The sequence below is a fragment of the Mastigoproctus giganteus genome, chromosome 12 (assembly GCF_048544385.1).
Source record: "Mastigoproctus giganteus isolate SK-2022 chromosome 12, ASM4854438v1, whole genome shotgun sequence".
NCBI lineage: Eukaryota > Metazoa > Arthropoda > Arachnida > Uropygi > Thelyphonidae > Mastigoproctus > Mastigoproctus giganteus.
The window spans coordinates 94,719,976-94,745,400 of NC_143586.1; the positions used below are offsets into that span (position 1 = coordinate 94,719,976).

Below are 25,425 nucleotides of genomic sequence, written 5' to 3' on the forward strand. Positions count from 1 at the left end.
GTAGTACCACAGAGTTGATACATTGCTCTGGGGTTGCTGTTTCCCATATGTAGTACTTTAGATTTGTCAATGTTAAACTTCATTTGCCACCTCTCAGCCCATCTGCTCAACCTTTCCACATCCTGTTGCAGTAGCATAGTGTCAGTAGTGTCCTTGACAACACTGCCTACCTTCGTATCTTCTGCAAACTTGGACATTAAGCTTGATATACCATCATCAATATCATTTATAAATACAGAAAACAATAATGGACCCAATACTGAACCCAGAGGGACTCCACTAATGACATTAGTCCACGATGAGCAGTGTCCATTGATTACCACAATCTCTCTCTCTGTCTTCTCCCCCTCAACCACCCCTTTATCCATAGCAGCAATTTGCCTCCAATGCCACACTGCTCCAATTTGTGCAGCAGTCTTCCATGTGCAACAGTATCAAAAGCCTTTCTAAGATCCAAGTATATAATATCCAAGTTATTCCCTGCATCCAGTTCTTTTGTGACTGCGTCATAGTATCCAATCAAATTGGTCAGGCAAGACTTCCCCTTAACAAAACCATGCTGTGTCTGAGCTATAACTGAAGTCTTGTCTAGATGGTCCTGCAGTGCTTCTTTAACCAGTGCCTCCATTAATTTTCCAGGAACAGAAGTTAAACTAACAGGTCTATAATTACTTGTGTTGCCCTTTGATCCTCCTTTGTGAATTGGGGTCACATTTGCACATCTCCAGTCCATGGGTACTTCCCCTGAGTCCAAGGAAGCTCTCATAATTATGGCTAAGGGTTTGCTTACTTCCTTTGCTGCCTCCTTTAATATAACTGGATAGATCCCATCCACCCCAGGTGCCTTTCTTGTATTTATCTTCAACAATTTCACCTCCACTTTACTCTCAGTTTTTACAAGATTCTCTAGCTTACTGCTAGAGTTGAATACACCTCTGGCATTCCCCTCGCTGAATAACTCCTCATGTGTGAATGTCGATGCAAAATATTCATTTAGTTTGTTAGCTACCTGAGCAGGATCATCAACAGTTGATCCATCGATATCAAGTGGACCAATCTGATTCATCCCCTTCCTTCTAGAGTTTACATAAGTAAAGAACTCTTTGCTGTTTTTCTTTGCATTCCTTGCCCAAAGATTTGTCGTAATCTGCCTTCGCCTGCCTAACCTCCTATATAACTTGGTTACAGACCAACTTGTATCTATCATAGGCTTCTGTGTCACGTGTAAATTTGTATGTATTCCATGCATTTTTCTTCTCTGCCATATGTCTCATTAGTTCATCTGACATCCACTTAGGCCTAAACCTTGAACAATATTTCTTAGTTGTTATGTAAAGCCTAGTAGCTTCCAAGATAAGTTCTTTGAATGCTTCCCATTTTGAATTTGCTGTTGGTAACATCATCAGTTGGTCCCACTGTACAGAATTTAAATACTGTCCCAGTCAGTAGTTGCCTTTACGAAAGCAATAACCCTTCCCTTTACCCCTAATGGTAGTTACCTCTTTGAGTAAATCCCACTTCAGCACACTGTGATCACTGCCACCTAGTGGTTCATTTACCTGCAGATTCTTAATGCATGAAGAATCACTACTGATAATCAATCAAGAATATTACTCTCTCTCTAGTTGCCTCCTGAACATGCTGATGTAGAAAACAATCATCCAATAAATCCACAAAAGCCTTGCTAGTGTGAGTGACCAGCACCCAAATTCCAGTCAATATCTGAGAAATTAAAATCCCCCATTATAAGACTCTCTGATTTACTGGCCCACTCTATTTCCCTGTACAATTTCTTATTGTACTCATCAGTGTCATTAGGCTTATAGCACACTCCTACTCTCAATTTTTATCTCCCAATGCTTATGTCACACCACACTTTCTCGACACTGCACTGTCCAGCAATGTCGACTGGCTTCACTTCCTTGGATTTTATGTATTTCTTAACTAATAGCATAACCCCTCCTCCCTTCCTATCCTGTCTATCCTTTCTATAGACATTGTACTCCCCAGATTCCAGTTCCTGCATTCCTTATATCTGTGTGACACCATGTCTCTGAAATCCCCACAATATCTGCCTTTGAGGTTTTGAGCAATACCTCAAATTCATCAAATTTATTTACTAAACTCCTAGCATTGGTGTACACGCAAGTATACATGCACCTGTTCTTTTTCTTAGCTACCCTAACACAACCCATGTGTTTACTTGTACCCCAATGATTCCCAGCAGTCTCTGAAATATCCTGCATCTTACTTTCCAGGCTGCGGCTCATTCCAATAGAAGCAGTGCAAGAATCACTTTCACCTCTGCCAGTGGCTACTGTTAATCTATAAGTCCTTGTATCCCCCCCAATCTAGCAGTTTTGCAACCCACCTAACACTGCCTCGATAGCATCAGAGATGCTATCGAGGGTCAGAAAACTGCTAACTGGGGGGGGGGGGGAGATTCACAAACTAACAGATTAACGTAGCCACAGGCAGAAGTGGAAATGATTCTTGCACTGCTTCTATTGAAATGATCAGCAGCCCAAAAGCAAGTTGCTGGAGATTTCAGGAACTGCTGGGAGTCATGAAACAAGTAAATACACAGGCTGTGTTACAGTAACGCAGAGTAAGAACAGGAGCATGTATACTTGCATGTATACCAATGCTAGGAGTATAGTATAGATATTTGATGAATGAACTGATTGTCAAGACATTAAAGGCAGATATTGTTGGGATATCAGAGATGTGGTATCACACAGATGTACTGCTTACATCTGTGTGATACCCATTTTCCCTTTCCCAGTTGACATTGGTGGACAGTGCAATGTTGAGTCAGTTTGGTGTGACTTAAACACTGGGAAAGGGAAAATGAGAGTAGGAGTGTTATAGGCCTAATGACTGTTATGAGTACAATGAACAATTGTGCAGAGAAATAGAGTGGCCCAGAAAATCAGAATGTCTTGTAATGGGGGATTTCAACTTTCCAGATTTTCATTGGAACTTGTGGGTTGGTCACTCGCATGCTAGCAAGACTTTTGTGGATTTATTGGAGGATTTTTTTTCTACAGCAACATGTTCAAAGGGAAACTAGAGGTAGTAATACTCCTGATCTGGTTATATCAGAGGCGGATATTGTTGGGATATCAGACAGTTGGTGTCACACAGTTATAAGCAGTACAGAGTTGGAATTAGAGGAGTAAAATGAGTATAGAAAGGGTAGTCAGGTTAGGAAGGAAGGAGGAGGGGTTATGCTGTTAGTTAAGAAACACATAAAATCTAAGAAAGTGCATCCAGTTGACCGTGGTGTACAGTTGAGTCAGTTTGGTGTGATTTAAACACTGGGAAAGGGAAAATGAGAGTAGGAATGTCTTATAGGTAAATCAGAATGTCTTGTAATGGGGGATTTTAACTTTCCAGATATTCAATGGAACTTGTGGCTTGGTCACTTGCATGCTAGCAAGACTTTTGTAGATTTATTGGAGGATTGTTTTCTACAGCAACATGTTCGAGGGGCAACCAGAGGGAGTAATACTCCTGATCTGGTTATATCAACAGTGATTATTCATGCATTAAGAATTTGCAGATAAAGTAACCACTAGGAAACAGTGATCACAGTGTACTGATGTGGAATTTACTTAAAGATGTAACTACCATCAAGGGTAAAGAAAAGGGTTTTTGTTTTCTTAAAGGTGACTACAGTGGTCTCAGACAGTTTTTAAATTTTATCCAGTGGGATCAACTGATGATGATGTTAAAAACAGCGAATCCTAAATGGGAAGCCTTCAAGGCATTAATCTTGGAAGCTACAAGGTTTTTCATACCAACTAAGAAATACTGTTCAAGATTTAGACCTAAATGGATGTCAGATTAACAAATGAGGCTTGCGGCAGAGAAGAAAAATGCATGGGATGCATATAAATTATCAGGTGACACAGAAGACTACGAGAGATATAAGCTCTGTGATTGTAATCAAGTCACAAAGGAGGTTAGGCAAGCGAAGGGTGATTACAAAAAATCCTTGGCAAAGAAAAACAACAAAGACTTCTTTACTTATGTAATCTCTAGAAGGAAGGGGATGAATCAGATTAATTCACTTGATATTGATGGTTTGGCTGTTGATGATCCTGCTCAGATAGCAGACAAACTGAATGAGTATTTTGCATCTACATTCACACATGAGGAATTCTGTAAGGAAAGGGAGGACAGAAGTTTACTAAACTCTAATATGGAGCTAAATGATTTTGTAATAATGGAGAGCAAAGTAGAGGAGAAATTGATGAAGTTAAACATAAAAAAAGGCACCTAAGGTGGATGGAATCTATCCAGTTATATTGAAGGAGACGAGGGAAGTAAGCAAACCCTTAGCCGTAATTATGAAAGCATCCTTAGATTTGGGGGAGGTCCTCATGAACTGGAGATATGCAAATGTTTCCCCAATTCACAAAGAGGGTTCAAAGGGGGACACAAATAATTATAGACCTGTTAGTTTAACTTCTCTTCAGAGAAAATAATGGAGTCACTGGTGAAAGAAACATTGCAGGATCATCTAGACAAGATTGCAATAATAGTTCAGACACAGCATGGGTTTGTTAATGGGAGGTCTTGTCTGACCAATTTGATTGGATACTATGATGTGGTCACAAAGGAACTGGATGCAAAAATAATTTTGATACTATATACTTGGATTTCAGGAAAGCTTTTGATACTGTTGCACATGGAAGACTGCTGTACAAATTGGAACAGTATGGCATTAAGGGCAAGTTGCTGCAATGGATAAAGGGATGGTCAACCATCCCTTTATCCACTGAGTGGGAGACTGCAGAGAGTGATAATAAATGGACACTGGTCTACATTGACCAAGTGGAGTCCCACAGGATTTTGTGTTGGGCCCATTGTTGTTTTGTGTATTTATCAATGATATCGATGAAGGTATAACAGGCTTAATGGCCATGTTTGCATATGATACAAAGGTTGGCAGGGTTGTTAATGACAGTGAAGAAAGTATGCTGCTGCAACAGGATATAGAAATGTTAGGCAGATGGGTGAGAAGTGGCAACTGAAGTTTACCATTGACAAATGCAAAGTAGTACATATGGGTAGCAGTAAGAGAAAAGTATCAACTGTGTGGTACCACACTCAGGGAAGTGCAGAATGAAAAAGACCTGAGGGTAACTGTGCAGTCAGATATGAAGTTTTCTGGGCAGTGCAGATGGGCTGGCAGAGCAGATCAATGAGTCTTGTGAATGATATTTTGCAAGCACAGATAAGGAGGTGATTATCTGTGCTTGTATAAGGCAATGGTGAGACCACACCTTGGGTACTGCATACAGGGCTGGAGACCTCATTTTAGGATGGCTGTAGAGTTGCTAGAATAAGTACAGAAAAGGGCAACAAGAGTGCTGAGGGGAACAATAGGGTAGTTTTACAAAAAAATGGCTGAAGTTCTGCAAAGTGCAGCATTTGGAGACTATGGACCTGTGAGGTGATCTGATTGAGGTGTATAAGGCCTTGAATGGTTTGAGCGGGCTCAATGCTGATGAGATTCTTCCACTTGCTCAGATTAAGAACCTGAGGGGACATAATTTTAAATTGAGGAAAGACAGTTGTAGAATAGATAAGTGAAGGTTTGCCATTAGCCAGCAGGTAGCTGATTGCTAGAACAGACTTCCATCTGTTGTCATGGAAGTTGACAGCTTAAATAAATTTAAGGCTGAACTAGATAAACATTTGGAGTGACCGGATGGGTGAAATGGGAAGGGTTTTTTTTTTTTTTTTTTTGGCTGATGCTGTATAAGCTTGCTTTCTTGCTCATAAGCCTCAACTAATGCTAATGCTAACTATTTTTTAGCTGTGCCAAAATGTAAGTACTGGTGCTTTTTTTTGTTTTTCTTTGTCACCATCCTTAATTACTTTAATATCTATAATTCGTAATTTCAATTGCAGATGCTGATTTCCTGAAACTGTACATAGTAATTTTCAAACAAGTGGCAGTAGAAATTTATTTCATGGCTAACATGGTGTATGGAGTTTTGGAAGAGTTTGAGATATATTTGTTCCACCGTTTCTCTGCTTATGCTGTACCTACGAAATATACTATTTCTGTTTTTCCTACAATGGTGTTTTTTTTTTTCGGAGTTAAAAAAAAAAAAACAATCATTAGAAACAGCTGAAATTGTAAAGCTACTTTGTTATTATCTTGTATTGTAAGATTGTTTCCAATAAATGAAAAAATCATTTTGGCAATGAAATACTGCATCAGTAAGCCTAGGTACAGGACTAGTAAATTTGTAATGTTTTTCACTTAGTTCTGTTGGCTCTAGTCATGTGTAGTTCATTGAGTACTTTTGGGTATCAGGTAGTGTAACCTCTTGGTTACACTACCTGATACACAAAAGTACTCAATGAATGTGGTAGGGTAACCTTTTGGTTACACTATCACATTGAAGTTGAAACTAAGTGATTCAAATTTGGATATGTGACCATGCATGCAGTGTGATCAATATCCAGATCAAAGCTGGGCTGAAACAACTAAAATTTTGTGGACAGGTTGTTATAAAAAAGCCAAATAGTGATATGTACCATAAAATACCACAGTGAATCACCTGATCACTGCTCTGCAGTGATGATAAAAAGGTAGCTCACTATGGAATTTTATTGGTATATGAAAAAATTTCATTAATTTCACATCACAATATAATTAGCATTTATATTAAAATGGCAGAACATTGCAGAGAAATTACTCTTCTGTGATAGCTTACTCAGTGTGATACATTGCCATCTTCCCCTCGTATGGAAAGGTCTGGGTTCTATCCCCATCAACTGGAAGAACTTCTTAAGTACCCAGAAATCATAGTTGACTGATTTCAGGCAAAGGGAGTAAGATTTTTCTCTATGAGTTTTTCTGGGTTTTTCATGCCATACAACATGTAAATTGGTCTGTGAACACATACTTCTACAGACAGAACATATACAGGGATGCATATGATTGGGGGCTATTAAACAAAAGACAATAATAATAAATTAAGTAGCACTGTCTGCTAAAAAAAATAAATAAAATTATAACAATAAAATTAATTAAATAAAATGTCTTTCTAGTTTATACAGGTAGGTTTCTGCAGGTCATACTCAAATATGGCAAGATCAGCAGTAAGTTTTTATGACTGCATTGCTACACTTGCCATAGATCTCAAACAACTGGCCATGTGTGGAAGTTAGCTCTTGTTGGCTTTCATTAAATATGGTTGACATTTAGGTATCCCTCCCCCTTCAATCTTGGCTTTCACTGATCATGATTGATAATACAGCTGGGAGTCTCTTGTTCTAGCTGTTCAAAAATAAAATGAACAGCTAGAACACATCCAAAAATCAATACTACTGTCATAAATTTTAAGGGGAGGATGGAAGGAAAGTTTGCTGAGTGACTTTAAGAACATTTTGTCACATCAGCTTGTCACACCTGAGAGAATAACTGTGATTAGCCCCAAGGATTTTCAATGAGAACTCATGTACCATGTAGTCACATCTTTATGTGACTACATGGTACACGAGTACCCACTGAAAATCCTTGCAAGTAATTCCTCACCAAACAAAACAATCTTCTCTTGTTTTAAAATCTCCATTACCATGGCAGTATGAAATGTTTATTACTAAGTCAGAAATCATTTTGGTTTAGTCTGCTATGGTAATCAACTTTCAAAATGGAAATAGAGGATTTAAAAATTGTTGGTATAATTAATTTGCACATAAAAACCTTGAACATATTGAAGAGAAATGACTTCAGATTGAGGAGCTATGTTTGGATTTTGAAACAGTGGCATAACATTTAAAACAAACAAATAAGCAGAAGAGCAAAACAAGATTTACTATGTAAAGTTGTTAGAATGAGTACAGAGAAGGACAACAAGATTGGTGAGGGGAACAAAGGGGTCCTTTTACCAAGAGAGGCTTAAGTTTTGCAAACTGCAGCATTTGGAGACTATGGACCTGTGAAGTGATCTGATTGAGGTGTATAAGGCCTTGAATGGTTTGAGCTGCCTCAATGCTGATGGGATTCTTCCTCTTGCTCAGATTAAGAACCTGTGGGGGCATAAATATAATTTCAAATTGAGGAAAGACAGTTGTAGAATAGATGTGCAGAAATTTGCCTTTGGCCAGCGGACAGATGATTGCTAGAACAGACTTCCATCTGTTGTCATGGAAGTTGACAGCTTAAATAAATTTAAGGCTGAACTAGATAAACATTTGGAGTGACCGGATGGGTGAAATGGAAAGGTTTTTTTTTTTTTTTTTTTTTTTTGGCTGATGCTGTATAAGCTTGCTCTCCTGCATCATATGCCTCTACTAATGCTATTCTAGTGAGGATAACATGCCTAAAATTATCAGCTTGCTTGACCTGTTTAGAATTACTTTTACCAGAAGTTTCAATACAGAAGTTCTTTTTCTTGAGTTCATCAATTTGTCTCTTTTCAAAACTTTTGGATCATAACAGGATTTTAATATGTTTTAGTGCCATTCACTAGAGATTACTTGTGATATTCAACTTGCTAACTTAGAAAAGTGTTCATAAGGCTTTTTACCACCTCTAACCTCTTCTATAAATAGAATGATCAAAGGTTGCCACTATTCTACCAGTCTATTTACATGCTTAACCAAAGACAGCCAAATCGATCTTTCCTTATAAAATATCTCACTATTAGTCACTTATTCACATAAATCAGAAGTGACTTGCTGACAGTGTTCACACTTTTCCTCTGTTAATAACTGTAGTACTAATTACTAATATTACTAATTTTACTAATATTAGTGAATCTATCTAAATAAATTATATCAGTCATTCCTTGATACTGCCTCTGTTGGTTTTTTATGGTGCACCTGTATCTTAGTCTTTATTGCACCAGTACATTATGTGTATAGAAGTTTTTGTATGCATGTTTTCATGGTAATTAGCATGTGCATGCTGAAAAACATTGAATAACTTATGGGCAAATCCTGCTCCCTCTGTCTGAAATTGGCTAATTTCAGACAGAGTATTGAGTACAGCCATAATAGAAGAGGCCTTTAAGAATTCTTCTAGTACTAATAGAATTCAAATCTTGGCCTCTCCAAAGTGAGTGACAAGTGGTGAAACTACTATACTGTCACAGAGGACAGTTATTATCATTATCTTTGCGACTACCTTATACCTTACCTGAGTGGTTGATTTTGTTAAGATTTTCTTAATGTGATTTTGTGAAGATTTTCTTTTAATGTGATTTTGTGAAGATTTTCTCTTAACAAAAATCATACTGGGACTTTTATATTATATTATTATGACTATCATAGGTAATCTATTCTTTATTTTGAAAGTAATGTGCTCTTTAAGGTGTTACTATTAATTTAAGTTATTAAGTTATTAAGAGTTGTATGGAATTAAAAACGAGTGTACGATATACTCAAAACTATATGATAGGGTTTTTTTTTTTTTTTTTTTTTAATCATCGACTTTTTTGGATTTTGGGTCTCAACAACCAAAACCAATTTATCATCCCTTCTACAAGTTTTTCTCCACTGGGTGTGGGGGCGTCACTACTATCATCCATTTCACATATTTCCCTAATCAAGGTACATACATAAGTAGGCCACATAATTTCACTATCAAATATATAATCATGATATTAACAAGAGAAGGAGCTAAAACCAACAAAATCATTATTACATCTAGGGAAGTTGCAGTGGCCCTAAGGCAAATGCACAGTGAAAATGCCCATATCAGACTCATTGTTATCTCATTAAATATGTTTGAGAAAATAGGCTTATCATATGCCAGGCAAAATATTGGAAGACCACATATTTCATTATCAGTGGTGCCAACATGGCCAACTATATCTTTTGGATGAAAGGTTGGGATTAAAAACTCAAATATACTTGTGGGGAGGGAATAAAACTATACCATCTAACTGGCAGCTTCAGGTTAATTTTTGAATGCCTTAATTTCCTCATGTTGTTGGAGAATTTATTAAGGCTGAATTTTTCTATTTTCCTCTGTATAATACTCCCACAGAAGTGGACACAAGCTTTTTGAGCACTTCTTTATCAAGGTTATTTGGTTTTCAGGAGCATTAGCAACTAAGGCCATATTGCTCCGGGATATGTGGTGGTCATTCCCTGACCTTTCTGCATCCTCCATATTTGGTGGTGACAGGCTCGAACCCCGATCTAATCAAGAAGCGTGTGCTACGCACTGCTGCTCCTTCCCACCTGGCTACGGAGGCGCCTTCTTTATCAAGGAAAGGGATATTTAATGAATGGGAAGATCAACAGAATTACCTCCTATTATAGTCATAGAATTTTTATTTTACTCTCTGGAGGTAGAGGATGTTAGAAACTTGTATTCCAGTCAAATTCAGCATATTGGATTTAATGAATGGACAGCATACGTTGATGGCATTCTGGCTAATCCTTGTGTTTACCATTTTGGAGTTTCTTCCAGAAAACAAATCAAGACATCCACACAGTATTGTTTACCTAGTTAAATTACAGACAAAAAAATAATAAATAAATACAAGAAGACCTTAAAAAAATAAAAGGACTTAATGAATAATAAGGATGGTATTATTCAATGGACAAACAGGGGTTATGTTGTAGTGATCCTATATTATGCCAATTACCATTGAACACCAGATATAATCATTTGGGATCCTTACACTTATGTAGGATCTTCTCTTGCTCCACTTAAGACTCCAGTAAAAAATATGGTGATAAATTAATATCAACTAAGGAGATTAGATTATATTACTATGGCAAAGCTTAAAGATATAAAAGCCTGTACTTAGGACATTCTTTTTCTTTTTGGAGAGGTTAAAATCCATAAAGGTGGATATTCCATTAAGAATTATTAGTAAAATTCACTGAGAGCATGAATCTTTTTACAGATCTTGGGCTACAGCTACAGCCTATAGGAAAAGCAGGGCATAAACTAGATTTGCAGCAGCTTGAAAAGCAATCTGAGAGTTAATAGAAAGAACTGTAGATAGGAATAAAAAGCATCAATAGTTTTAATGCATAAACAATTATCTGCTAGGTGACCATGTAATTTTTTGGTCTAGAGCTATATAATTTTCTAATAAAAGTCAATGTAAAAATGCATATAAACAACAATTGTTTCCTTGAGTATACATAAAAATATAATGCAGATCTTTTGGTGTATATGATAGTAGTATAAACCAGAGCTATGATGCTCAATACATTCTATGTTGATTTCAATATTTGTAGAAGAATAAAGGAAATTTACATCAATATGATACATAGAATAATTCCACATGAACTCTCCAGAAATTAAAATGAATATAACATTAACGCAAAATGATTACAGTAAAAAATAAATTGAAAACAATTAAAAAATCAATTGAACAAAATTAAAAAATTTAAGTTTAATGCAAATTTTGAAAAACGAATTTCCTTCTTGAAGCTGAGAGAGCTTTTCAACTGTATGTCATGATCACAGGAATGAAAATTATGGAGTATGTGTGAGCATGAATCTTAAATAAAGATTATTTGTCTTCACACATGCGGGTAAAAGACCACGAATCAGAAATTAGATATAGATGGCGAACGTTAATAGAATTCTTATGTCAATGGTTTCTGCAATTAATATTCTCGTATAATTATGTTATACACTAGGTATTTTGGCCTTGTTGAATAAAAAAGTATGTTTTTCATTAACGGCATGAAGGGCTAATTCTGACACTGCCGAAAGAGAAGCATGAACTGAGGATGCATGCTGTTTAACCCTAAAATTCAGCAGAAACCACATCAATCTTTGGTAGGACAAGTCACAATCACTGCAAGTAATGTTGTATATCTGGTCATTTATGTGTTGTGAAAGAGGAAAGGACTGAGCAATTGTTCAGTATAGCATGTAATTTCCATATTGGTCTGGCCACAATCTTAAATTCAGTATCTTTAAAGAATATGTTAAGCTGTTTGTGCCACTGTTCAATGTATGGGACAGAAATCAAGTATTTTTTGATGTTACTATTTTTGGTTGGTGTAGTTTTTTGTATTCTATCCTTAGCTTGTACCCTAATTTGGTTTATTGTAGCAAGGGGGGGGATAACTGCCAGTTAATATCTGTATTTCTGAGCTGAAAGCAGATTCCATTGTTGAATATTTATAGGCATTGATAAATTGAAGCATACTGGTGTTTGTTGGTTTACGACAGATGTTAAATTGGATTTTATTCGAGTTCCGAGTAATTTAAAAAAAAAATTATGATTTAGTATCAGTGTTTTCCCTTTCCAATGTAAAACTGAGTCTAGGATCAATATTATTAAATTAATTTAAAATGTCTTGGATAGTGCTACTATCAGTAATAACAAGAACATCGTCTAAATAACTCTCATAGTATGTGATATGGGGTAGAAAAGGTATCAAAAGATGCCCAATCTTTGAGAGATAGACCTCTGATATTAAGCCGCTTAGACTCAATCCCATTGGCAAAAACAAAAATTTGTTTGAGCTAAGAGTTGAATGAATGAATTAATTAATTTTTTAATTGTGTTCAATTGATTTTTTAATCGTTTTCAATTTATTTTTTACTGTAATCATTTTGTGTTAATGTTATATTCGTTTTAAATTCTGCAGAGTTCATATGGAAGTGTTCTATGCATAAAACTGAGGTAAATTTCTCTTATTCTTCTACAAAGTTGGTGTATATGCATTTCTGACAAGATAGTGAATCTTAATGCAGTGGGAGTGGATAATAACACTGAAAACAGAAGGAAGAGTAATTTCTTAGAGAGGTTTGCACCTATATCATTGCAAATGATTACAGACTAATGTAATTAAGACCAGCACTGTGGCAAGTTTTACAGGTACAGAGCGTGACAAAATAACAGGCAATTATAAAAACTCAAAAATTCATTGAATTTTTTTAGAAATTATAAAGAAACCAAAAAGTACAGAAAAAAAGCATTTTGTTTGTTGAAGATGCCATCTCAGATGACCACAAAGACATCCTAGCACAAATGCTCCTTCAATCTTCAGCATATACTGTTCATTACAATGGCAAAACATTTCCACTAGGATTCTAGATATTTCTTTTGAATTTAAGCAGGGCACTAGTGCATTAGTGACAGATGCAGACTTATTTTTCAAACAACTCACCAAAAAAAAAAAAAAAAAAGGCCATAAAATCAGATGATCTTGTTGGCCAAGGAATGTCCCCCATTTCTGGACATGACATGATGTAACTGTAAAACAGCTGTCTTACAGAATTCATTGATATTAAGTAAATGAAATAACAACACTTCCCCATCATCTATCTGTCCCCCCCCCCCAACTGTTTGTTCATATTATGGCCCAATGGAAATTTGCTGCATCTTGCTCACACTGTGTATCATCAACTTGAGGGAAACTGGTTAATTCTTGTAATGGAAATGCCTCAAGATGCCACAGTTTTTGCATTTTCGTTGTAGGGGCTGATAATGCCGAAAGATAATATGGCACACCATAGCACAGTCCTAGTACTGGTCAAAGTCTAGCAGTAAATGAGGGTTTTCTTCAACCAATACCAAAAATTCTCACATTAAAAATATGGAGAGATGAAAATGTGCTTCATCAGTCACAAAACAATTCTGAATAATATCCTTATTCTTGACCCGAACCGATGACAAAAATTTGAGTGGCAAATGTAATCATCTTTCAATGCATGTACTGTCTGGATTTTATGGGTGGAAATTTAAGTTTTTATGCAAAATATGTTGTAAACTCCTGTCAGAATATATGGCATGTGCAGAATGGCATGGACTCTGTTTGAGAGCAGCCCTGATAGCAAAGAAGTTTTCTGGCATATGTACATTTCTTTCTTTTCATGGAGGTTTATTCTTCTATCTATGAGGAAACTGGTTCTATCAGTTCAGGACTAGTTTCCTCATAGTTCTTAATCCTTGTTTTAATGGATTAAGAAATACAACAGTATTGGATTATAATGGCTGAGGTCGAAATGGCAGAAAAATGAGCACTGAATGGTCATGATATTATCATTACTTTTATATGTTTATAATCACGAATGCACTTGCGCACAAGTCCATTGCTCCATGGTTACTAAATGATACGATGTTTACAACACAATACAACACACTGAATTACTCCTACATCAGTAGTGCACAGGAAAATTGATTTCTACAATTGTCCATTTCTTTGGCAAACACTGTACCAATTAGAGACTGTAACTATTTGAAGAAACAGGCAAATTAGTGTATACAGAACATAATATAATTATCTTTGTAAATAAATTTGTTGCATAATATAGTAAGCTCATTGAGAATTTTATTATTTAGAACACAAACTACTTTTAGAAGATTGTGTTGTACTAAATCAACATTCAGTAAGGTACCATCATTTGAATTTTAATATCAGGGATTATAGAATATTCTGAATAATTGCATTTTCTGATAAATTTTATGAATCTGTCATAAATTAGAATTTTTAATGATGACATATCATAACTTACTGGTTGCAAAGTTTATGCAAAATGTTTTTTTTTTAGTGTGTATTTTGATTTGCAATAGCTGTCAAATGTGTTTAAGGGCAATCAATGAAAGACACATCAAGGAATTTTAATACCAATAGTTCAAATCCTATAACAGTGCAAGTTTGATTGGCAGTGACCAATATGCTGCTTTGAAAAATTAAAGCAAAGTTTTCTTACCAGGTCCTAAAGTTCATAATTGCCACATTTTCATAGTGAAAATAAATAATTTGTAAATATTAGTAATTCAGTGGTTTGTGTCTATTGTCACATCTGTTGCAATACAATCATCAGAAAATTCATTTGAATGTAGTGTTCTTTATATTTAATGTGGCAGTTATGTTTTGATATTACTACAACTATATTTAAGGAAGTGACACTAATCATTTAGGAAATATTCAAAAAATTAGCCAGGACATTTTTTCTAATTTTTTTGTTGAACCATCAACCTATCAGCTGCTAATAGCAGCCATATTTCTGATTTATGATGTCAACATTAACAGCACATTGAGGACTAATTTTTAGTCTGCAAAGAGTTCTTAGGTATTCTGTTGTTACTGCATAATATCAAAATCAAAATGTTTGCACACTCTGTACATTCTGTTAGAATAAAATGTCTTAGTTTGCTTAATGCTGTCTCATGTATCTAAGAGCTCTTTTGCCTACTGTTAAGAGTGAAAGAGTACTACTATCTATGTCATAACCTTTAGCATCAGTATTAATGTGAAAGGGTCCTGCTACCTATGTAATAACCTTTAGTATCAGTATTAATAGTGGAAAAATGATGAACGGAAGTCAGGCTTATTTAGATTGGATTTTGTATTAAAAAAAAATCCTGTTTTCACATCCTGATATCTGTCCAAACCACGCTTAAATTGACATAAGATCTCTAGTTCTACAAGATTAGATGGCAAGTTGTTCCAGCAGTTAATAGCCCTTTGACTAAGAGAAAATTTTCTTACATTTAGTCTACAACTACTCTTCCTTAATTTAAAAAACGTTTTATAGGCTTTCAGGAAACTAGACTAATTGAGATTTGCTACAATATGGAGTAATACCTCTGAATTATAATAAAAAATAAGCTATTTTGTAGAAAGGACTCTTCCCTCACGCACACACATGTGCACAGAGAGAGAGAGAGAGAGAGAGAGAGAGAGAGAGAGAGAGAGAGAGAGAGAGAGAGAGAGAGAGAGAGCAAGAAAAATAGCCTACTTTCCCAAAAGATTTATATTCATGGCATTATACAAAATTCTTATTTAATGCAAAATCCAAGTCCTGTTCCTATACAGGGAGCTTGCATTTGAAAGCAATGAGGTAAGACTAGAGATCAATATGAAAAGAGTTAAAGCAATGAGTGTTCAGAATTAGCAGTAAAGGAATAAACTATAAAGAGATATACCAAATGATGGAAAGGTATCATGCCTCAAAATTTTATAAAAGGGAGAAGGAAGAAATTATTTTAAGTCGGTGCATTATAAAAAAATATTTTTATAGAAGCATACTTTTCAGTACCAATATATAAGAATGTGATATGGTATTTTACTATTAAGACTTGAGAGCAAACTTAGTGAAAGTACATAACAGAAGTAAGTACAAATGTAAGTTTTGAGTAAGCATAGAGAATTTCAATACTTACTAGACAATCTCCCTTTTATAATAATGGAGAAGTTGCTAATCATTTTAAGGTATGCATTTTTCAGATTACACGCTCAAGATAAGAGAGTGCAGAATGAAATAATTATGAAAAATATGAGCATCTTAAAATCAGCAAAACAAAAGATAATGTTAAAAATAAACATTCTTACTGAAGACAGTCCCTAAGTGCTCATTATTATTCTTAATTATACCCAAGGCTTAAAAAGCAGTTAATTGTATTTACCTCATCTGGTCTTCTCTCTGTTCCCTTCAAAAGAAGATTGTTAAATTCTCGTTCTAGAATTTGCCTTGCCTATGAAACATGTGATATTAATGATTTATAATCTGTACTCAGAACAATGATTCTTTAATAAATGTGAAACAATTGTAACAATGATTTACTCATATGTTATTTATAAAATAATATAATTTTTCCAAAGCATGTGTGGAATGTTTTTATACATTATCATATACTAATAACACATTAAAAAATGTTTCTGAGAATCAAGGGATTGAAATGAAGTAGAAATACAGAATGATAGCTACTAATTAGATATTAAATATTATATGGGGGGACTTAAAATTGTAGTTCAAATTTGTAACTTTAAGCCATAAGGTCATGTTTTGTAACTGTAAATTGCATGTGTTCTAATGTAAGTTTGCAGAATGAAGAGTTAAATCCTAGGGAAACACCCTGCATCTCTGCTTGAACCTGATTATTTTGAACTTGCTTGAAAAGGCTTTGACATCCTAGTAATCAGTTAATGTAATTCTTGGTGGAAAGTTTGTGTCATCCTTTTAGAGTATGTGTTCAAGTAGGAGGAGAGGTTGAGGGAACTTGCTGGCCATTCTAATATTTTAATCTTTCCAATCTGCTCACTCTATCAGTTTTTTGTTTTTAATATGAAATTTTAATTTTATCTTTTTTGTTGAATGGAAGCTGTCTTTTATTTTAAGAAAAATTATATACTAATGGGATAAATTAGTAGATAATTTATCCATTTTTCATTACTTGAAATTTCTTGAGCTATATGTTTTTTTTTTATTTGTTTTCCGATTATACCTCCAACTTCTGTTAGTTCTTTCATTTTGTATCCTGAAATTAGTTTAGAAAATGAAAGAACTGACAGAAGTTGGAGGTAGAATTGAAAATCAAGTTGGAAAAAAATAATAATAAAAAAATCCCCAGATATAGCTCAAGAAATTTAAAGTGATGAAAAAGGGATAAATTAATTATCTACTAATTTATTCCATTAGTACATAGTTTACCTTAATCAATAAAAGACAGCTTCCAGAAATTTCATACAGAGAGAGAGAGCCCCTGAAAAAGGGTCCTTCTTTTATTCATCTATTTATCTTATCCACTCTCCCCATCCACCTTATCAGAAAAGATTCACTATTCTTTCAGCACCTCTAGCACTCCCACAATCAGATAAATTACTAATGTGGCTTCTATTAGATGCCAATTACACAATTAATTTCTCATAATCCATAATTAAGCTCATGTCAGAAGCCTCAAACTATGAAAGGTATAAAATGGCATCCTTGCAAGGGGCCTCTACACCATCATAGCCCCTTATACTATAAAGTCATTCTTTGACGTAGTATAAGAGGCGAGGTCTGACATGTACAATGACTTTTCACAATCCATAGTAAATTGAAACAGAAAATGTTGCATCTTTGTTTAGAGAAAATTTGTGAGGCTCTTAATATAAACCTTTCATGAATGAGTTTGCCACATGTGTATATAATGGGCCTCACAATAGTAAATTTTTGATAGCAGCGGGCTTTGTTAAGTGAGTTTCTTTTGTGGAATTTATAAATTTTGTAAAAACAAAAACACTATACATAAATGCTTTAAACTATTAATTTTCTTATTTTGATTTTATTGACTAACACTAGAGTAAAATTGTCAAAAATTATATTTTTTTTAAAAAATTTGTAAAAAAAAAAAAAAAAAAAATTTGATGTGATATGTTCTACATTCATTCTCTTTATGTATCACCTGATTTGGTCTTATAAACTTCTGTATCTGAATTCTATAAAAATTCTTCAATTTCAATCTTTGTGAGTCCAAATCAGAGAACTGAAGTCAAGAGGTGAGATCTCCTCCTCCTGTTTTCAAAAGTTATTTTCTTGCTGCCATCTATTATAAATTGTCTACAATTAGTTGAAAACATATACAAGATATGGCAGCACATACCAGAAAAATTTCAAGACAGTTTTTATACATTAACTGACACACTGTTTGAAGGTACCTTCAAACAGTGTCAGTTAATAGACAGTTTTTTTTTTTATGGTAGCAATGCAGAAAATTTGTATATTTTAGTCAAAAAAAAGACCTACTCCTTATGCCTGCAAATAAAAAATGTAAATTTGTATCCTGAAAGATTTACATGAAAAATGGTACACCCTTGGATATATCTCTTTTCATAAGGGAATGAGGTGCTCCAGAAATATTCCATAGCACCTCATTCCCACCATTTCATTATATGCTTTTAATCACTATGGAGAATCAAGTGTGTCAATTAGTCAGGAATATTCAAAACTATTGTAGCTTTTCCAAAAACAAACAACAGATGAAGTATATCACTGCAAAGTGTGACAATTATGTATATTATGAATGCTTTTTGAATAAAATTTTAATGGATCTTTATTTATCATTATTTTTTTTTAATTTTCTATTTTCCATATATTTCCGCTGTTTTTTATGGTAGCAATGCTTTTTAGTCCAAAAAAAGAGAAAAGAAAAGAAACAGAGAAAAGATGTATCAAACTAACTTTCATGCATATACCACTGTTCCTTGCTAAAAAAAAAAATTATATTAAATGGTATGGTAAATAATTTTTTGCATTATCTTCAACTTATATTTCTTTTTGATACAGTCATGAATGAACATGGCTTTCTTACACTATAATCTGGTACTTGAGGAAACGCTTACAATCTATGCAAGATTAAAACTTTACATAACTGTTTAATTGGTTATATTGAATAAGACAACAAATTTTGGATAATCTAACAAACACGTATTGTATTAGCAATAAGTGTTAATATAGAGGGCCACTGAAAAAAGATGCAACAGTTTTGAAGGCCTATTTTTTTATGTATTGTGCTGGCACTGGTGAGTTTGGCATCATTAAACACATAAGATGGGGAGTTAATTACTGAAGTAAAAACATATCCAGTGTGTAATCCCTGTGCTTAGAGACCATTTGCAAACACTGGCTGCAGTTTACCATGATTGCAACAAGTGTGTCTTCAGAGGTAGCTTCTGCAGCAACTGTGACCTCACTTATTAATTCTTCAATGGTATAAAGATCATTTCTGTAGGCATTTCCTGTAGGAACCCTCTAAAGGAAATAATTACTGGAATTCAGATCTGACAGTACGATGGCTGAGACCATCCAATCCAATATAATCCAAAATATCAATTAGAGATGATTTTATCATTAAAGCATTCCTTCAGGAAATGAAGAGCTACATTTATTATACGTAGTCTTGCTCCACCTTGTTAAAAAACTCTTCCTGGAACTTTTCTGAAATCAAATTTCATTTTAACCTCATACTGCACTGTAACAAACTGCCAGTGTGACAACACATTTTCAAACAAAAAATCAAAACTTTAGTAATCTATGTTAGTGACCCAAATTACCCTGTTATTAAGTCAATTAATAATATAGTAAATGCATTACCTGGTTTATAAGCAGTGTAACTATACAACTATCAGAAGCTAACTCATCTTTAAAAAAAAAAAAAAAAAAAACTTTAAAAGAACATATTATGGCCTATTGTGTGGTTAATTTGAAGTGCAGATAGACAATTTTAATTTTCACAGTCATTATTATTAAAGCAAGCAAGCAAGCTGACTTCAAGAATGGTCAGCAAGGGTCACTTTTAAAATTATAGAAATTAAATGATGAAAACTACAAATTATCAAATTGCATCAGATATATTACATTATATAAAAGATAAATTCAAATGAAACAATTCCAAAGTTTAACCAGTTTTTCTGGCCACCAGACAGCTGGCAAAATGGAATAAAGGGTATGTATATCTCCTATAAGTACAGGGAATTCACAAATCATTGACCACATTACAAACAATTATTAAGTGCAAGCCAGAGCTGATATACGAATAATGTTTATATCATTTGAAAGAGCTACTCAAAGAGTTTTGTATAGCATTGTGTAGATATCATTAATATTGATAATAGTTACACCTTACAATAACCATTAAAATGACAATGGTACAAAAGAAAGTGATGTGTGTGTATTGTGATTTGACAAGTTTAAATCTGTAGTTACAGTGCAAAGGCAGTACCACTAGGAATATGAAGGTGGGGTTACCTTCAGGCAAGTCCATTAAGTGACGAGTAGAACAGTTTAAGGGAACTGGCAGTGTCTTACATAAAAAGGGTGTGGGTTGGGCTGTGGTAAGTATTAAGAATGTTGAGTGCATTCGTGAAGTTTTACATGCAGCCTAAGGAAATGTATTTGCCATGCTAGCATAGTAGTAGAAATGCCATAATCAACCATTCACAAGATTTTCCACCACTGCCTGAAACTTTATGATACAAAATCCAGCTTGTGTAAGTACTGAAACCGGATGATCCGCTACATCGGAGAACATTTTCTACGGATATGCTCAATCAGATTGAAAATGACGACCAACTTCCAGAACAAAGTTGCTTTAGTGACAAGTCCACCTTCCACCTGTCCAGTAAGGTCAACTGCATAATTGCAGGATCTGGGGCAACAATACCACCTTGTGTCTTTAGCGAACATGAATGGGATTCCCCAAAATTAAAGTGTGGTGCACCATTTCCCCAAAACAAGGTAATTGTCTCATTTTTCTTTGCTGTGCCTACTGTAAACAGTAACAATTTCTTGGATAAGCTAGAGCATTTTGCAATCCTGCAGATGGCAGAATATCAATCAAACATTATGTTTCAGCAAGATGGCACTCCTCCTCCTCATTGGGCTTTAACTGTGCAACAATTTCTCAGTGCTCAATTTCTTGGATGGGAAGGACCAATTCTCTGGACCCCTCACTCACCGATATAACTCCACTGAACTTTTTGTGTTATGTGAAGGATCAGGTTATGTTGGGTTATGTGAAGGATCAGGTTATGTTGGGTTATGTGAAGGATCAGGTGTATCATACGCCAGTTGCAAATCTAGATGAACTTCACAAGTGGATCGGCGGCTCCGTAGCCAGGTGGGAAGGAGCAGCAGTGCGTAGCACACGCTTCTTGATTAGACCGGGGTTCGAGCCCGTCACCACCAAATACGGAGGATGCGGAAAGGTCAGGGAATGACTACCGCATATCCGAGCAATATGGCCTTAGTTGCTAATGCTCCTAAAAACCAAATAACAAACAAACAAGTGAGTCACTGATCCGACTGCTTCCACCATGCCTCAAATGCTATAAAACACTTGGTGCAAAATTGTAAATTATTTGGACATCCTATATGCTATAAATGGTGTGCATGTAGAAACTTGTTAACTTTCAGAGTTGTCCTTTCCACTGAAAAAACTGTTTGCCGATATCTCCTGTAGTTCCTGTTATAAAATATTGTAATGTGGTCAATAATTTATGGAAACCATGTATTATAATAATTCTTAGGACTCTTACAATTAAAATTTTACTGATCTAAAATTATTAGAGAGCAGTAATAACTAGGAGCATAAAACTAAGATTTAATGAATATCATCTTAGAAATAAGTAATTTTAAAAAATTCTACTGTGCATCAACAGTGAATACCATAAAAATCAGGTGAATGCCCAAGAAGGAATTTATTGTTTTGCTGCTTGAAAAATTGTACTTAATCCAGGGCTCAATGGTAAGCACGGCATTTTAAATTTGAGGGGGGGGGCTATGGAGCAATAAATTTGTGAAGCGTAAAGGACAGTTAAGAAGGAATAAATGTTAATATATCTGAAAATTATTTTGTTCACTTTAACTGTGATCTTTAACCTTTAGGAATCAATATGAATATGTTAGACATATTAAACCCAATTGGATATATGAAACTCAGGACAGTAACAAGAAGTATTAAAACCTAAATATCTCAAAACATTTACCTGAGTATTCTGTGTTGGTATTTGAAGGGCCAGGGCCATAGCACTATGGTCAAAACTTTCATCTAGTGCAATGACTGAACCATGAACTCCAGATTCTTGGAGATTAATGGAATATTCTTTTAAACCTATTGCATCTAACCATTTGATAACTCTATCATTGGACCACACCAGAACATCTGCATAGTTAGAAAATTACATATTAAAAATTTTATAAGTTTATAAAGAATTATGAGATTATCAAGTTATTGCAGAAATAAACTTATGATAAATAACTGAAAGGTAATAACTGTAGACATTATTAAAACCACATCCGGTATATTTATGATGCCTACAGCTGTTATTTTTCATTTTGACATCAACCTTGACAATAAATAATATACTTTTTCCGAAATTTATTTTTAAAAAGTACAAACTGTAATTTTTTCATTGCATTACATACAAGGAGGTATCAAAAAGTTCGTACCTTGACCTAGATAAAGCATCAGTAGGAAGATGCCATTTTTAATATAAGTGTCTACATATTCAATAACTAACATGTGAAATTTCATTCCCGTAGGTGATCGTACACTAGAGGTGGAGCACGGAATCTGAGGAAGGACGCTATGGTTGTACAAAGTGGAGTATCGAGCAGTGATCAAGATCAGGGCAAGAAAGCTCAGGAAATTGATGAAGAAATGAAAGCTGTGTATGGGCAGAATTTTCCATCCTACTACACTGTAAAAAAGTGAAAATGGGAGTTCCAGTGCTGTCGTACAAGTGTCTTTGAAGAGCCAAGAGAAGGAAGGCCATCAACATTCATAGACAGTGCAATGGTTGCAAAGGTTGAGCAGCTGGTGCTGAGTGACAGATGTTTGACAACCCAATTCCACACAAATTCAGTGGGAATTAGTTATTGGTCTGCCCACAGCATTTTACATGACCATCTACACATGTCTAAGGTCTCTGCAAGTTGGGTTCCAAGATTGCTGACACCTTTGCAGAAGCAATGTGTTCTCATTAACTGTTGGATTTCTGCTATTGCAGCATCCATCCTATTCTCATGACCTAGCACATCAGACTATTTCTTGTTTCAAGAAATGAAGAAACCATGCGTGGATGCTGCTTTGATTTGCCTCAGGAAGTCATCAATGAAGTGGAATCATGGTTTCAGGCAAAAGATGCAGACATTAGCATTAACACAGGCATATGATGCAAGAAAGCAGGCTTATACAGCATCAGCCCAAAAAACCCTACTAATCCTTCGTTCCAAATGTTTGTCTAGTTCTGCCGTGAATTTATTTAAGCTATCAACTTCCACAACAACAGATGGAAGTTTGTTCCAGCAATAAACTACCTGCTGGCTAAAGGCAAATTTCCACACATCTATTCTATAACTGTCTTTCCTCAGTTTGAATCTATGTTCCCCCTCAGGTTTGCAATCTGAGCAAGAGGAAAAATTCCATCAGCATTGAGCCTGCTCAACTCATTCAAGGCCTTATACACCTCAATTAGATCGCCTCGCAGATGCCTAATCTACAGACACTGACTACAATTTGCAGAACTTAAGCCTTTCTTGGTAAGACCACCCTTTGTTCCATTCACCAGTCTTGTTGCCTTTCTCTGTACTCGTTCTAGCAACTCTACATCATCCTTCCTAAAATGAGGCTTCCTGACATGTATGCAGTACTCAAGGTGTGGCCTGACCATTGCCTTGAGTACTGCATACACCTCCTTATCCCTGCTCACAAAATTCCTGTATATTATTGACAAGACCCACTGTGGCAGCCTATTTGCACTGGCACAGAGAACTTCATATTTGACTGCACAATTACCCTGAGGTCTCTCATTCTCCACTATCCTGAGTGTAATACCACCCAATTGGTACATTTCTTTGGGGTTACTGCTACCCATATGCAGTACTTTGCATTTATCAATGTTAAACTTCAGTTGCCGCTTCTCAGACCATCTGCCCAACTTTTCCAGATCCTGTTGCAGCAGCATACTGTCATTACTGTTATTAACAACCCTGCCAACCTTTGTATCATCTGCAAACTTTGACATTAAGCATGATATATACTCATCATTGATAAATTTGGATATTTATCATCACTGATAAATATCCAAAACAACAATGGGCACAACACCGAACCCTGAGGGACACCACTAATAACATTAGTGGTGTCCCTTAGGACACCACTAATTAGTCCACATAGACCTATACTGCTCTACATGGAGTAATGATTACCACTCTCTGTCTTCTCCCATTCAACCATCCTTTTATCTATTGTAGCAACTTGACCTCAATGACATACTGCTCCAATTTGTACAGTAGTGTCCTATGAGCAACAGTATAAAAAGCTTTCCTGAAATCCAAGTATATGATATCAAAATTATTTTTTTTCTCCAGTTCCTTTGCGACCACATCATAGTATCTAATCAAATTGGTCAGGCAAGACTTTCCCCTTAACAAACCCATGCTGTGTCTGAATTATTGCTGCAGTCTTGTCTAGATGATCCTGCAATGCATCTTTAACCAGGGACTCCATTATTTTACCCAGAACAGAAGTTAAACTAACTGGTCTGTAATTACTCGTGTCACCCTTTGATCGTCCTTTATGAATTGGGGATACATTTGCACATCTCCAGTCCGTGGGGACTTACCCTGAGTCCAAGGGTGATCTCATAATTAAGGCAAAGGGTTTGCTTACTTCCTTTACCACCTCCTTTAATATAGCTGGATAGATTCCATCTACCCAGTGGTGTATTCGAGTCAAAATGCACTGGAACGATGTTCTGGTAATTTTTCTAAATGTCATAATAGAAAATCATTAAATTTATACACCTATATTATGAAACAATGGTATAATCAAAGAGGAGGCAGAAATATTTATTTTACCCATTGCTATTAAAAATATATATTAATAGTAATCTTTAAAATTAATAGATTTCATTAAAAATTTATTTAAAAACAAAAATATAAATTTTGCAATGAAACTTGAACGTTTCTTACTAATGTACAATGTGTTAGTTAAAGAGATCCAATGAATGAGATATACTGTGATGCATGCTAATGCTGCATTTTGATTCACCATGAGCTGAACGCTAGAACAGGTTGTGCTATGAACCATGAGTCTGAAGTCTGATTGAGTTACTGTACAGTCAGTGTGCCATTATCATATAGTCTTCTGGAGAACGAGCATTCCAGTACTATTTTATTTAGCAATATACCTCTGC

The 25,425-nt window shown here is 35.1% G+C and overlaps 1 protein-coding gene across 1 annotated transcript in view; it reads right to left on the bottom strand.

Annotated features, from left to right (window-relative positions):
* LOC150077286 (liprin-alpha-1-like) overlaps positions 1 to 25,425 on the bottom strand; it is a 1,048,988-nt gene that overhangs the window by 2,949 nt on the left and 1,020,614 nt on the right. The window contains exons 24-25 of the mRNA XM_090386159.1: positions 22,213 to 22,388; positions 16,371 to 16,439 (exon numbers count right to left, since the gene is read on the bottom strand). Coding sequence (XP_090242285.1) covers positions 16,371 to 16,439; positions 22,213 to 22,388 — 245 coding nt within the window. The remainder of the gene's footprint in view (positions 1 to 16,370; positions 16,440 to 22,212; positions 22,389 to 25,425) is intronic.